Raw genomic sequence first — 16,594 nt, 5'->3', positions numbered from 1 at the left:
GAGAGACCCTTATAAACCCTCTGTTGGGCCCCACCTTAGTGTTTCCTGTTCCTGTGCAAGAAATGTATCCCATTTGCTGTCAAATTCCCAGGGGCAGAGGTCTTAACTTTGTAGGTTTTGTCTGGACCACGTGGTTTCACCTGAGTGGTGGCTGATGCAATCTTCCCAGGCCAGGTGGTGAGATGGGTAGAGGCCTTTGTTATGTAGAGTACTCTGGCCTAGGCCTTAATGGCCCACTAGCAAAGGTGGGGGGGGGGACTGAGTTTCTGCTTCTGAGTTTTTATTCTTTTTTAGGGGAAATATTCTGCCTTTTTAATATTTCCCAGGGTATTTCATTTTTCTAGGAGAGGGGTAGGTGCTAACTTCCTACAATCCTGTCAGAGCTGAAGAAGCTTCTTGGATGAGAAGCGAAACGTCTTCAAAGAAAAAACAAGTCCAGTTGCCTCTTGAAAAAGCACCTTTGGGACTGCACCCTACTGTTTATGCTTTGGGACAACATTAAGACCTACCTCCTTGCGGCTTAGTGTCAAAGTATAGAAAACAAGAGAGAGCTTTTGGAGAGGTTATATACAAAGCCTAGCTTAAGGACAAACTCAGCTTCAGTTTCAGTCTGGGGCGCCGCCCTTAGAAAAGAGACACCAGGCTTAGTAAGATAAAAAAAATTGCAAGCAAACTGCCCATCCCTGATAATTTACCACGGGGCGGAGGGGGGGGGGGAAGGCCCCGAGGCGCACTTTCCGGCAGGTCTAGGGCCTCCCTCCTCTCGGGCCAGACCTTTAGGCCTTTAGGCGCGCTGATCCCTCCTCCCACCTTGTTTTGATAACAAACCCGCGTGGGGAGGGAAGAAGCACGCGCCTGCCGCGCGCAGGTAACAGGCTGTGGGCGGGCTTCCTTCAGCGTGGCTCAATCCGAGCGAAGTAAGGGGCGGAGCCTCGGGCCGGGAGCAAAGAGCCAGCAGGGCAAGCGTCAAGATGGCGGACGTCGCTGAGCAGGACTTGACGACCCTCAGCCTGGAGCAGTTGCCCACTGACCCGCTATTACTCATCCTAAGCTTCCTGGATTACAAAGACCTCATGAGGTGGGGGCACCGCCGGGAACGGGTTGGTGGGAGCTGAGCCCGAGCCCGTGGCATGACTGACCCGCCCCTTACTTTCCCCTGCAGCACCAGCCATTGGGAAAGAAGGGAGGCGAAGGGCGATGGTGTCTTCTTAGGAGAGGCGCGGGGGAGAAAATAGAGAAGCCAGCTCGGTGGCTTCGTCCCCGTCCCCCCAAAAAAGGATGGGGATTGGAAGGCTTGTTTAGGGAGGGTGGGGGTATCTCGAGGGTCTCCGAGCAGGCTGGAGATGGGGATTGGTGTCGAAAGAAGGGTGAGGTTTCCTTGAGATCGAGCGAACCGGGGCAAGTGGCTTTTCCGTGGGGCAGGAAGCTGGGCAGAGGCCTCGATGTGGGAAGGGGGGGGGGAGCATTTATTTCTGATGTTGCGAGCTGCAGAGCTGAAGAGGCTTTTCCTTGCCAGGGCATCAAGGAACCTTCCAAGCGCCTCCCTTTGCTGATGGACAGGTTTCTTTCATCAGGCTTGCATGTATCAACAGGTGCTTGCATTATTCACTGCGTTAAAACGGGCCTTGCCCTTGTGATACGGTATTTAAGGCTTTGCTGAGAAAGAGAAACCCAATTAGTAGAATTATTAGTGGGGGGGACTCGTCATTCCCACTGTAGGACGTTGTTGAATTGACTCAGAACGGGTTTAGTGCCAGTGTCCTGATGTAATTTTCTAGTGATGATTTTAAATGAACCACCTTTTGTAATGGAAAACATATCAGCTCCTACAGTTGATGGGAGAAAGAAGGAACTACTTAACCTTTCAAATATTTTTTCTTCTGTGAGATTGCTCCCCTCCAAAATAACAGGGAAAGAAGTCTTTTGAAAATAGTGAAAAAAGTAGTGAAAATAAAAATGAGTTGTCTTTCAGTTAGTGTCTAGTCCCAAACATGCTTTTTCAAGAGGCAACTGGACATTCTGGTTTTTCTTTGAAGAGATTTCACATGTCATTGAAGAAACTTCTTCAGCTCTTGGATGAGCTGGAGACTTCTTGGATGAGAAGTGAAATGTCATAAAGAAAAACCAGAAAGTCCAGTTGCCCCTTGAAAAAGCACCTTTGGGACAACCATGACCTGAATATCTCCATAGTGTTTATACAGGGAAAACAATATCAAGCAAAATTGAAAGTGGTCCCTCAGTGGTTACTTTGGCCACTAAATAACTTAACAGTGAATTGCATAGTGAACATCTGATTAAAATTATAGGATAAATGTTTTGACATGGTATGATCTGCAATGGTGCTTCATTATTTCTAACTATTAATGACACCACCAAATAGATTGTTCCTTGAGGGTACAACATTTGATGTGTTGGCAGAATTTTATATAAAATAGTGAGTTTGACATTCAAAATTATAAATGGAAATTAAGGGTAAATATGTTTGCATTATTTATTGAAAACTAAGGAAGTAATACATTTCCAGTAGTGGGAAAATTTTCTTTCTTTTTTAACAATTCTCATGCTTCCTTATCATGAGAATCCAGATCAATGCTGACAACTTCTTTAAATATTGAATCCTTAAAGCTTTAGAAAAAGAAACTAAGTGATCAAATATATATCTAGAAGTTCGGCTTCTAAATAATTTAATGTGTGATCATTTAAAAACCAAGTATTAAATATCTACTACATAAAACATGTTACTTTTAATTTCCAATCTGGGAGGTTTTTAGCTTCATTCTCTTCTGTGTAATAAAAACTACCTTAGCATTAACATTAAATTTAATCCGATACCTCTTTGTTGCAGTTGCTGTTTTGTAAGTCGTAGATTAAATCAACTTTCAGTCCACGATCCATTATGGAAAAGGCACTGTAAGAAATACTGGCTTCTTTCTGAGTAAGTGTGGATAATATTTCAGTTTGCATAAAATAAAAAATGGCTTATACTTTTTATCCAATACAAGTTAATAATTGTAATATGGAAAAACAAGGCTTTGAAATTGTTTCTAGGTGTAACCATCTGAATTATTTGCTATTATTATTTGAAATATAAGTATTTATAAATATATATGTATATGTATATGCTTATGTACTAATTATAAGTAATTATAAATATGTGTATACTTTTATATCTATATTTACATACTATAATATGCATTTATGGGCATAAGTATAGATACATTTATATCTATATTTTCATACATTTATATCTATACTTACTCTCCATGGAGTTTTTGCTCCATTTGATATATTAATTATGTTAATTCCTTATGCTCTGTGTGAGATTTAAGAGGATAAATATGTGTGTGGGCAGACTGTGATATTTTACAATATTGAATTAAGAGTTGAGGTTTTGTAATGCTTCTAAATATCAATTTGACATGATCAAATGTATTCTTGAGGAATAGCTTCTAAAACAATTAGTTCTTCTCCAGGTGTACTAGAATAGTTTAAATTTGTTAGACCAGATGATTCAGTGGTCAATAGATCTGGGCTGATCTCACTATTTTTGTAAACTATCTTGATTTAATTAAAAGAGTATAGAGAGTTTTGAGTTCACATTTAGCAAGCAATAACTATTTCAGGCTCAGATTAATGAAATTTCAATTTTGAAACAGGTTTTCTAATCTTACCTACAGCGTCACTGTACATAAGGTACAGTATAAATGTGGCATTGATATTACCACTTGCTGCTTATGGAATGGAATAGAATTAGAATTAGAATTAGAATTAGAATTAGAATTAGAATTAGAATAGAATAGAATAGAATAGAATAGAATAGAATAGAATTCTTTATTGGCCAAGTGTGATTGGACACACAAGGAATTTGTCTTGGTGCAAATGCTCTCAGTGTACATAAAAGAAAAGATACATTCGTCAAGAGTCAAGAATTATAAGGTACAACACTTAATGATAGTCATAGGGTACAATAAGCAATCAAATCATACTAGGAAACAGTCAATATAAATCGTAAGGATACAAGCCACAAAGTTAGTCATACAGTCACAAGTGGGAGGGGGTGGGTGATAAGGAGTGATGAGAAGATTAATAGTAATAGTAGTGCAGACTTTGTAAATAGTTGGACAGTGTTGAGGGAAATATTTGTTTAGCAGAGTGATGACATTTGGGGAAAAACTGTTCTTGTGTCTCTTTGTTCTGGTGTGCAGTGCTCTATAGCGTCGTTTTGAGGGTAGAAGTTGAAACAATTTATGTCCGGGATGTGAGGGTTTTATAAATATTTTCACAGCCCTCTTTTTGACTCATGCAGTATACAAGTCCTCGATTAAAGGCAGGTTGGTAGTAATTGTTTTTTCTGCAGTCCTAATTATCCTCTGAAGTCTGTGTCTGTCCTGTTGGGTTGCAGAACCAAACCAGACACTTATAGAGGTGCAGATGACAGACTCAGTGAATGTACATATTTGATTTTTTTTAGAGCTGAGAAGTCTCGAACAACTAAGAGCTGGAAAGCAATTTTCATAGATATGTATGCTGATTTGGGAACATATATTCAGTATTATGCTACACTTAAAAAAGCCTGGGATGATTTGGAAAAATATTTGTTGCAGCATTGTCCTCGGATGATTAGTTCTTTGAAAGGTATTGTTAATATACTTGATATTTTGAAAAGCTTTGTACCTTGATTTTTCTTTTCAAATTTTGAATTTAACTTTGGCATTTTTATATAAGAAACTCAATAACAACTATTGGCGAGTGTTATAATTCTATAATTCCAACAGGAGCCAGGAATGCCAAGATTGCTGCTGTTAAGCTATGTGGTCATGTGACATTGTATTTTATTACATCACATAGTGACAAAAATTCCAGTCATAATTGCCATCATAACCAAAGAACTACCTGTAGTTATTTTGGAAGTAAAATAATTTATTCACTTCTGGTTTATAGGAATGTGCAAAGCATTCCAAAGAGATGCTCTGAAGAGTTGAGGAGCACAAATGAAACGCTTTTCTTCACATCAATAATACAACTCTTTCAGTGTGAAGGGAAGGGAAGCAGTGCACACACATGAACACAAAGATAGACTTAGAAACTTTCATGTGGGCTTTATTGAAGAAGCATCTGATTTAAAATTTTCAATAGAGATGCTCTTTTTGTGTCCCACAGGTTACATCTGAAAATGAGCCTGACACAATTGTTGGAGTTGCTGACTTCTGTGGGACTTGCTGAGCAGTTTAGCATTGGGTCTTAGATTGTTGCTTGTTTATATTGTGTGAAATCATGTATGAAAACTTGTAACTTCTTAATATGACAGACAGTGTTCAGGAAGATGATCTGGATGCAGTGGAAGCACAGATTGGTTGCAAATTACCTGATGATTATCGATGTTCATTTCGAATCCATAATGGACAGAAGCTGGTTGTCCCAGGGTGAGAGATTAAAATTCATTGTATTTGCTCTTTGGAATTAATTTTATGCACAAGAATTCAAAAATTACATTAATGTTCTTAAGCATATTTTTAAACTTTTTTTATACAAAGGTTGATGGGAAGCATGGCACTCTCCAATCACTATCGCTCTGAAGATTTATTGGACATTGACACGGCAGCTGGGGGCTTTCAGCAGCGACTAGGACTGAAGCAATGCCTTCCCTTAACCTTTTGCATTCACACTGGATTGAGTCAATACATGGCTCTTGAGAGCATGGAGGGGCGCAATAAGTATGAAATCTTCTACCAATGTCCAGTAAGAAAGATTTCAAATATATATTTTAGATAGCAATAACGCAGCTCACACACTTCATGAAATTGATACATAACCATGGATGTAATTTGACTGTGTTTGTAGAATATTTGAAGTCAGCTGCTCTTTCATCTGATTTCCCCCACCCCCCTTTCCATCAGTGGCAAAAGGTCACATGAATGTTTAGAAGTTGTAACTGGTGGAGAGGAAACAGGTTTGAGAGGATAGCAAGGGCTCTTAACGGCTGTCAAAAAAGTGAAAATTAATTAGGCTGTTGAAAAAAACCTTTTGCATCAAGATCAACAGTCGGAGGAACTGCTAGATGAGAACTGTGAGTAGGAAATCAGAAAATATTGCATGGTGATTAGGAATAGACTGACAAATCATAATGTAATGGTATAGTTATAGCTATAGTTTTTACTTAGTATATTATTAAGAAAATGTATACTTGAATAACTTGAAAATTTTGTAGACGATAATGCTCTGCTGATTTTTATAAATATTGGCATAAAGATTTATCTATAGTAATTACATTGCTTGTCAATAGAATAAAAATCAAATGTAGCATCTCTTTATTATGCTAAGGTATAAAAATCAGTTCTGTGATTTTCGCAACAGATTGTTCGTATATCCCTGATAACATAGGATTTTGCTTAATGGTAGAAGAATGTTTATTATATTTTGAATTTATTCAAGGTAAATTTCCAGTAACTTCTTTTACATTGTGAAAATCACATCTGGTCTGCTTGCCAGTACATCCTGTTTTTAGTTCCCGTAAAAGGAGAAACCTCTCAGAATTCCTGAAACCAAAACTTTCATTTTCCAAACATATTATAATATAACTTTTCCATCTATATAATACTAAGATCTTTTTTTCCCTTTGTAATTAATTGAATTTTGCATCAATATTTTAAACTATAAATCTTGGGTGTAAAGTTACTTCTATAGTAATAGTACAATTCATTAGCATATTCTAAAATATGACTGTTCTTTGCTTGTTTTAGGATTGAAACCTCAGTGCATCCTAGCAAGATATTGTAATTTGCTTTAAACTAGAATAACAATATTTAAAAAGTTATGAATTTAAAGGATTTAATTCATGTATTTTTAGTTATTTTTCAAACTATCTTCTTGATAATATAGCAAAATTAAATTTTCCAGTTTAGTTTGCTAAATTATTCTAAATGTTAGTAGCAAACAATATATTTGCACAACACACTTTTTAAAAAGAGAGTATATAGAACTAAAACTATAAAAACTTGACTGAAATCTTACTGCTGTTTATGCCTTTTAAAAATATTTATTTTAGGATACAAATAACCTGTTTCATTTTATTTGAAGGATCAAATGGCCCGTAATCCATCTGCAATTGATATGTTTATCACAGGTAAATATGTTTTGGAACTCTAATGGAGAAACATTTTCAAGAGGAATAACGGGAAGACGATAATTAGGATGATGAGCAACATATATATGCTTATTCCCAACAGATGCTCAACATGTCTGCTTTATTACTGTGTGTCTTTACAGCAGCCTAGTAAATAAAGTGAGTCAACTATTGGATCAACTACAGATGAGATTATAGTCTAACATAATTGAAACTCATCTGATTGGAGAAGGTTGATTGGCAGCTATTTAAGCAAAGATTCAGGAAATAACTTCTATGGAACCACAATTCTCATCATGTATTCCCTACTCTAAAACTTTGTCCAGGTTATTACAAAGCTTTGAAAACTAATTTCCAATCCATCTTTCTACCCCAGGGGTGTCTTTTACTGTGACATTCTAGTTCTACATAAAGAGTGAACTATTCAGTCTTTACTATGTCACTTTGATGTTTATGTTCATAAATTATTAATTAATATTGTATCAGCTTAATCAGATACCTAACTTGTTTATAGTTAACTTGTCCATCAAAGAGACAATATATATATTCCAAGGAAGACTTGAGTTTTATAGATTTTATTGAAGATCTAATCAATTGATCCTGTGTTTTTTTTTCTTGTAAACTTGTTTTTCCTTCTTCAACATCTAGGTAATTCCTATTTGGAGTGGTTCACCTCCTATGTTAACAATGTAATAACAGGTGCCTATCCAATCATCCGAGACCAGATTTTCAGGTATTATAAATTTAGTTTACAATACAATACTGCTACAATACAGTATACAATATTATATTGTGATTAAGAAAAAAACAATGGAAATTTGTATAAATGTAAATATTGATAGTATTTAGGTATAGTAATATATAAATGAGAAAGCAAAGGTTTTGTACTACAGATTACAGAAACAAAGCCTCATAGTCTTCTAAAAAGTATTAATAATATGCGAGACTATTGAAAGAGATATTTTACTACATTTTATAAAATGATTCTAATATTCTTTAAATAATATTACATTTTTAATGAAAAACCCATGTTATCATTTATCTGTAATACAAAAAAGCAGGCTGTTAGGAAAAATGTTTTCCTAATATACAGATAGTCCTTGACTTACAACCATAATTAAGCCCAAAATTTATGTTGCTGAGAAATTTGTTAAGTGAGTTTTGCCCCATTTTATGACTTTTCTTGTCCCATTTGTTAACTGGATCACTGCAGTTGTTAAATTAATAATATGGTTAAGTGAATCTGGTTTCATCATTGACTTTACTCGTCAGAAGGTCACAAAGGGAGATCCCGTGACCCTGGGACTCTGCAGCTGTCATAAATGTGAGGTGTCAAGCATCCTAATATAAATCACGTGGCTATTGGGATGCTGCAATGGTCATAAGTGTAAAAAATGGTTATAGGTCACTTTTTTCAGTGCCGTCACTTTGAACGGTCACTAAATGAATTGTCATAAGTTAATGACTACCTGTATTGTTTTGTGCTAAACAAAAGTAATGCTAAGGTTATGACAGAGGAAGTCATTCTTGGTAGAAGCTCCTTTTCTCTGAAATAAATTGCCCTTACCTACCCACTCCTCATCCCAGCAAGAATGGCTCCTCCTATCATCACTTTCTAGATATTTGTTAAAATATCTAGAAAGGCCTTTGGAGATTGACTTATCAGCTTTAGAAGTGGGGAATGTAATGTTGACATTAATTACTATATTATTTTTGTTATAAGTGATTGCTGTGATGCTGTTCCTCATTAAGTTGGGAGCCCCACCGATTATGCAGGGTTTTCAAAATTGTACAGGCAAGGCATCATGCTGTACAGTTTAGATGATTCTAGAATAGGTACAGTTCAGCTCTCTGAATGGCAGATGTAGCTGCTCTCGGAAACTTAGCTTTCCAGCCCTAGTTTTAAGTAATATCTTCATGATATTCATAAGTATCTGTAATGATGAAAAGTAGATGTGAGGAAATATCCATTTCAATATTTAGATGTGAATACAGTAGAAATAGCAGGTGTATTAATAGCAGGTGTATTCAATACAGGAGGTGTATTGAATAAAGTATAAAATGCACTATTTGCAACATGTAATGCTGGCTTTAATCTTTCAATATTTATTCCTTTACATATCAGATAAGAAAATTTTACTTTTTCATTTGCTAGATATGTTCATGAAAAGGACTGTGTAGCCAAAACAGGAGATATTACTGTTTCAGTTTCCACATCTTTCCTACCTGAACTCAGCTCTGTGCATCCGCCTCATTACTTCTTCACTTACAGAATCAGGTAAAATTAGTACAAATATGTTATTGAACGGTTACTACATGTTTTAATTGCTAAAAATATTTTAAAATATTTAAATGTTTTTAAGAATAATTGAAAACATGTGCCAATATTTTGATCCACTTGAGAACCCAAACTAAGTTTTTGGATTGTTTTGCAGTGTAGAACGTTTGTCAAAAAACCATTCCAGTTCAGCATTTTTTTCCTGTAATAATCATGCCGTGTTTCTCATATAATAAGGCGGGTCTTATTTTTTTGAGCCCGAAAAAATGGCTGGGCCGTCTTTTCGGGGGTGACTTAATTCCCCCCTTGCATGTTTGGGCGGGCGGGCAGCGACAGCTTGGATGTTGACCTCGGCGTTGGTGGGGCACTTCGTATCGGGGTCAATGCAGGCAGCACCATATCCGGGTGTGCAACAAAAGTACTTTCTAATGGCAAGCGCCCCCACCATTCCCCCCATTTCGCATGTTTTAATATAGGCCTTAATTTTGGGGGGGGCTTAATTTCATTTCATGCCTATAAAACATGCTGGGACTTCCTATTGGGGGAGGCCGTATTGTTGGAGAAACAGGGTATGTCTCCACAAGTGTTAAGTTGGTTTCCTTAGTGTACAGGTAGTCCTCAACTTACAACAGTTCATTTAGTGACCGTTCAGAAGTTACAATGGCACTGAAAAAAGTGACTTATGAGCATTTTTCAGTTATGACTTTTGTAGCATCCCCACGGTCACCCAATCAAAATTTGGACCCTTGGTAGCTGACTCACATTTATGATGGTTGCAGTGTCATGTGATCACTTTTTGCGACTTTCTGACAAGCAAAGTCAATGGGGAAGCCAGACTCACTTAAGAACCAGTTTACTAACTTATCAATTGAAGTCATTCAGTTAACAACTGAGGTAAGAAAGGTGTAATATCGGGCAAAACTCACTTAACAGATGTCTTAGTTAACAACAGAAATATTGGGTTCAATTGTAGTCGTAAGTCAAGGACTACCTATCCTTTTTTCTTAAACACTTTACTTGCATTTCCAATACACTCAAAATATATTTATCTCCATAGGAAAATGCTTCTTATTGCCTCTTATAGTATGTGGTTTTGTAATATGGTTCTACATCTGTCATAGCCATTTATCACAGAATGATCATGATAGAATACATATGGTACTTTCTGGCTATTTTATTAATATATTTTTCTTATATGATACTTTAAAAAAAAGATCCTCAACATTTTTTACTGTATCACTGAGGAATATGTGATGCTGTATACTGTATATGAAAAGCAGAATGTCTGCTATTTACTTTCACTTTTTCAAAAATGGTTATTTCTTTTTTTAAATGCCTATATTCTCAAATTGCATTGCATTCATAAGTTGATATGTAATGTAGATAGCATACATCCTGCTTCCTTTGCAAAAATATTTCCACAAGAGTTAAGGATTAATATTTCTGGGCAATGTATGCTGCTATGCTGTGTAAAAGACCCATTTCTAAAAGAAGTATTTTGTGTAATTTATTAGAATTGAGATGTCCAAAGATGCACTTCCAGAGAAGGCTTGTCAATTAGATAGCCGGTATTGGAGAATAACAAATGCCAAAGGTGATGTGGAGGAGGTTCAGGGTCCTGGAGTAGTAGGTAAGGGACATTGTTTCAAAATGTTGACTAAATGAAGAAATGATTGGTTGATTTTCTCAAAATAATAAAGGTGTTTGATTAAATTATGTTAGTTTAAAGAAAAAAAATACTGCTGTGGTATCTCAGTCTAGAATCTATTTCAAAATAGATGAAGTCTTATACATCCATGTTCAGATTAAATTTAAATTTCAGTATTCTGATTGTCATAAAGCAGTGGCGTCATACTCAAGGCCCAGGAACAGAATCAGGTCCCCAGGGTGCTTAGATCTAGCCCATGGGGCTACCCTGGAAACAGTGAAGGATTGGCCCACAGTGCGTCTGCCAGTGAAAATGGAGCTTCAGAGAGCCGCACATAGCCCTCCAGAGCTCAATTTTCACTGGCAGAGGGTAGCTGGAAGCCATAGCAGCCAAAAATGGAGCTTTTTGCTGGCAGAGCACTCGGGCCATCACAGGCACCCCTGAAATGAGTAATGTCATGCTGGCCACGTCTGACCCTGGCCAAATATACACACATACCAACGTCAAACAACCCTGATGCGGCCATCAATGAAATTTTTATTTATTTATTTTATTTATTTATTTGATTTGCCAATTGTTTACAAGATAATAAGTATAAATGTATACATAGTTGTGAATACATGAAATGGGTACATATAAGAAAAATAAAAGAATAAGAGAAACAATAGGACAGGGACGGTAGGCACGTTGGTGCGCTTATGCACGATACCCCTGTCATACCCCTGACATAGATATCCCTGTCATAGAGCAACAAGGAAATCCGTAAGAAATGCACGACATCTTATTTGTTTCAAATCACTATTTGTTACAAGCTATTGAATCACATTTTAAAATAATGATTTAATCCTAACATAATTTGACCTTAATTTAAGTGTACTTGACTCTAAAGTTCTCTGATCATTTTATTTCTGCAGGAGAATTTCCAATAATTAGTCCTGGTCGAGTCTATGAGTATACTAGTTGTACTACATTTCCTACTACATCAGGATACATGGAAGGATACTATACATTCCATTGTCTATACTACAAAGATAGATATTTTAATGTTACCATTCCTAGATTTCACATGGTTTGCCCAACATTCAAAGTATCCATAGCACGTATGGTAAGTTGAAGCAACCTGGTTTAGGCAATAATTTTTATATCTGGTCCCTAAGTACTAATAGATGTGTATATTTAAAATAGTATTCTTTTTGCATAAAAATTATCAAACAAGCCAACATCCTCTGTGAACAGACTTCTCATTGCTTTCATCAAACTAATCTCCAGCTTCCCTGTTCCATTATAGGATGGTCATAATTGTGTACAATTTATAGCTTTCAGAATCAGTCATCAACTAATGTACTTCAAATTGGATGTTCAACAATCTAATTTGATTTCTGATAGTAAATATGTGTTAAACATGCAGAATGGAGGATCTATAAGAGCTATGTAATTTCATTTCAAAATATAATCCAACAAGATGAATTTTAGATAAATGATTAATATATAATTACAATAGTACTTACATTAATAGCTGAGAATGAAATATTTTTGACAGGATTACAGGATTTTGACAGGATTTTGGACTACATTTCTAGTGACAGTCATTTATATTTAGGTACTCTATAATGGTGTAAATCAGACTATCAAACTGGCAACCTGTGGGCCAGATGAGTCACTCACAGGCCACGTCTACCCTGCAAAAGCAAAAAACATTGTGATACATCACAATACGTCACATGACGCAATCCAGTTTGACACCCGTAGCATAAATAAAAAAGGTCTTGTCTTGATGTACTTTGTTAAAAAAACTGATTAATGTTGTTCTCTGAAATTATTAAGGTAGAGTTCATAAAACATTTAAAAGCATTCCAATACATAATAAAATATCCTATACAGTATTTTAATAAAAACTGATGTGCATGAATATTTTACTCATTGGACCTTCTACAAAAATTGGAATTGGCTGATTAAGAAACAGAATATTAGATTTAGATTCAGGTTTATATCCTATTTTGTCAAGAATTCATGTTTGCTTTCTATTTACCTGCATGGCCTACTTAACAGACAGTTGAGTTCCAATTATTTAGGCACTTTACATAATTGAGAAATATTGTACATAATTGAGTAGTGATTTCTAGTATATTCAACAGTTTTTTGTAAGTTACAATTTGTTTGGGATATATTAAAATGTTCTGTTTAGATTTATTATTTGATAAGTAGAATATGGCAGTAGTGAGAATTTAGTCAAATATTTAGCCAGCCAATTGTGAAATCAAGTTAAAAGTATATGGATGTCACAAAAAGCAAAAATTAACTTCTTTATGGTTCTGTTATTGTGTTTTACTGAGATGGTAATGTAAGCATTAGAGTCAGTTTGATGGAATGGTTGAAGGCATCAGGTTAGAAACTGGGAGACTGTGACTTCTAATTTCGCCTTAGGCACAAAGCCAGCTGGGGAATTGTGAGCCAGTTCCTAAGAAAGGAAGCAATAGCAAGCAACTTCTGAAAAATCTTTCCAAGAAAACTGAATGGACTAGACTTGAATGCACCAAAACTAATAATAATTAGTGTCATTATTATCAATCCTAGGATGGTTCTTTAAAGAAACTGAAAATCTAAATTATGTTGCCTTTCCTGTCTTTAGGAAACCAATCACAATGATTGTGCCATGGATGAGGAGGAAGACTCGACAGATACTGACGAATATGAAGATAGACATAGAATTCTAGGCATTCCAATTCCTTCTGGGCGTTGTCCACGTCAGACTTGATCAGACTTTCAAAACAATGTTTGGGGTTCTGCAGATAGATGAGTATATATTGTGTATGTGTATGTATACGCACACATATGCATATATAAATATACAAACACGCATGTGTGTATGTATGTATATATTAAATTCTTGACTGTGGAATAACTGATATGAATGGTGATACTGCTTCTGGCTTGTACCTGATCAAGTGTAGAAACAAGATTTTCCTTTTTCATTTTGAAGATGATGTAAAGATGGAAATGCACTAGCATGGGAACCTTTCTTTATTATTTTGAAAAACTTAACATTGGGAGTACTTTAATATTGTATATATAAAAGTTATTTAAATGTAGAATGGTGCTTGGTTTTTTTATATATATAAAACTGTAATGGCAAATAAAATAGTAATAGGCATGTTTTGTATTGTTACCTCTGACATAAGTAAATGAAATATTTAAACTGTTTATGATCTTTAGGTTGAATTGGGTATTCTTGTATTGTTAAAATTAGGACATATAACAGGAAACTAAAATTATTAGAAACTGTCATGTTTTAAATCCTACATTCATTGTCATAATGGGTTTTCTACAGCCCTTCACTTTGATTATGAAATGCAAATTGCCTATTACATTTTCTCATTAATAACGTAATAAAATATGTAAAGGAATTCACTCTTCAAATACCATTTATCTAATGTGATAAATGATTAGAACTTTGATTTAAAGATAAACCTTTCATGTTTTTTGAATGATATATGGATTTTTATAATTTCTAAAAACAAACCATTTGAAAAACATAGCTAAGAATCTGCATCAAGAGTTATTGTAAAAAGTTTGGGAAAGTGAAATAGTTGAAACAAGTATTTATATTTACCTGGAACTGAGTCCAATTGGTTTTAGAAAAGCTTTTGCACAAACATACAATATGACTGAATGTTAAATCCTTAATACTGGGAAATCTGTACAGATCCTGGTTTCAGAGTTGATGTAGATGGAAATAGTAAATGACCATACCATGGAATTACAAGAATTACTGTATGAACGCTGTCTATTTTTATTTGGGAATAGGAAAATTTTGACTTCCCTAATGAATTGGAAAAGAAATATAGTATAAAAGGAACACAGTTATCATTCACTTCAAAAAGATAAACGAGAACGTGTGAGATAAAAATTCATATAGTAATTACAGTAATTTCTACATATTTTTATATCAACTGAATTAATTGTTATTCTATTTACTAAAGCAAAAATTAAACTTCAAGACAATCTAAATGTAAAATGTATTGGGAAATTGGAGGAAAAAACTGTTTGTACCTAGATTTCTGGCACATTTTTTTCCAGGAGGGTTGAAACATGGCCAAAGAATGTTTTTGTACAGTAGTAATTATGTTAAATGAATAGGACTATGACATGCATAGTGATAGAGAGAAGATTTGGTTTTTTTCCACTTCAAAATGCATATGATGTGCAATTTTATACTTTAAAGTTTTTAAAAACTCTGTTAAGCCTGTTATAAGACTTTTACTACAGTTTCATTTTGCACTGAAAAAAGAAATCAGAATGTCAAAAAATTGGTTTGTATCTACAGGATTTGGGTTTTTTACAACAGGATATTTTCTATGGTACTGTCCCATAACTTCCAGTCTAATGCTTCATTTGTGAACAAGACACTTTTAGACTTACTGGGCTTGTACTATTATAGCTAGTATAGGTAAAAATATTAAGTCTACGAATTAGGATACTTAAAATCATACACTCAAGTATGTTGCCTTACAAGATGCCATTGTATTGCATACAACTTCTGATGCAAATAGCATTATTAAATACACTACATTTTATTTGATGATGTGCTTCTTACATTGGAGCTTTATGCTTGACATTGATTAATTTATTACATGATTTTTTTTCACTGTCCGATTCTATGCAACTCAAAGGTTTTACAAAATATGAGGAAATCTGTATAATGAAAACAGGAACAAACTATTTAAAAGGCATGTATATGACTAGGCCCCAAATCCTCAACAGAACACTAGGTCTTAAATGATTTGTGGAAAATGAGATTTGGACGTTCCCTATTTCAGGGTACATGGTGTCCTACAGCATGGGGACAACTACAGAAAAGGCCTGTGATACTCCTTATCTCCAATGGGATGGAAAGTCTCCTGCAGGAATGCACAGGTTGAGAAAACTTGAAGGGAGATAGTTGGAAGGCAAAGCTACACAGGGTTTTAAGGGTAGCAGCCAGAACTCTGAATTGAACTTACAAATAAATTAACCACTATTGCTATGATTATAGGATACAAATTACAGCAATAAAGCAAAGTACTTCTGAAAAACCTTACCAAGAAAAATGCAGAAACTTGTCTGGGCAGTTTCTAGTTGTCAATACTGACTCGAAGGCACACACAAGCACACAGTGTGATACCTTATGTATGGATGTCAAACTTTCTGCGCCAGACTAAACAGCTGCTGCAAGCATAACCTATGACTAGAGGATATAGTGTGGTGACACAGTGTTGCTGTACATTGTTATATAGCCCTTCCCAAGCACTCCAAATTAGCTTCATCCTGTTAGATGGAGTATAATGCAATTAACTGCCGGGCATGAAAGTGGGAAAGTGCCATATTGTCCTTCATCTCAGACATTGACAAATCTTTGATGTTTCCTGGCATATGGTAATGAATTCAATGTGCAAGAGTGTAAATTGACCCCCTTGGACTCACTGAACAAAGATTTTCTGATTAAATACCTATAACAGTAGCGCTATATTGACATGCATGGCAAGATCTTCGAAGTTGTCCCTATCTC

General features: G+C 35.3%; 1 protein-coding gene across 1 annotated transcript; it reads left to right on the top strand.

The window, feature by feature from the left end:
• Positions 1 to 698: 698 nt before the first annotated feature.
• FBXO3 (F-box protein 3) lies at positions 699 to 15,057 on the top strand. The gene is made up of 11 exons (XM_026664713.2): positions 699 to 1,078; positions 2,846 to 2,935; positions 4,472 to 4,635; positions 5,309 to 5,423; positions 5,535 to 5,739; positions 7,078 to 7,123; positions 7,772 to 7,856; positions 9,279 to 9,401; positions 10,916 to 11,031; positions 11,964 to 12,154; positions 13,679 to 15,057. The coding sequence occupies exons 1-11, from the start codon at positions 972 to 974 to the stop codon at positions 13,802 to 13,804; spliced, it is 1,368 nt and encodes a 455-aa protein (XP_026520498.1). The 5' UTR covers positions 699 to 971; the 3' UTR covers positions 13,805 to 15,057.
• The last annotated feature ends 1,537 nt before the right edge of the window (positions 15,058 to 16,594 follow it).

Source organism: Notechis scutatus, chromosome 1 (assembly GCF_049901735.1).
Source record: "Notechis scutatus isolate UNSWTSFEM ecotype Mainland chromosome 1, rNotScu1.2, whole genome shotgun sequence".
NCBI lineage: Eukaryota > Metazoa > Chordata > Lepidosauria > Squamata > Elapidae > Notechis > Notechis scutatus.
The sequence above is the reverse complement of the archived record's forward strand: the minus strand, read 5'-3'. Positions and strand labels throughout refer to the sequence as shown.

Excerpts from the sequence above, each read along its gene's own strand:
- FBXO3 (XM_026664713.2), top strand. The coding sequence starts at position 972 with ATGGCGGACGTCGCTGAGCAGGACTTGACGACCCTCAGCCTGGAGCAG. Across the intron at positions 1,079-2,845 it reads GATTACAAAGACCTCATGAG|TTGCTGTTTTGTAAGTCGTA; the intron begins GTGGGGGCACCG and ends TCTTTGTTGCAG. Across the intron at positions 7,124-7,771 it reads AATTGATATGTTTATCACAG|GTAATTCCTATTTGGAGTGG; the intron begins GTAAATATGTTT and ends TTCAACATCTAG.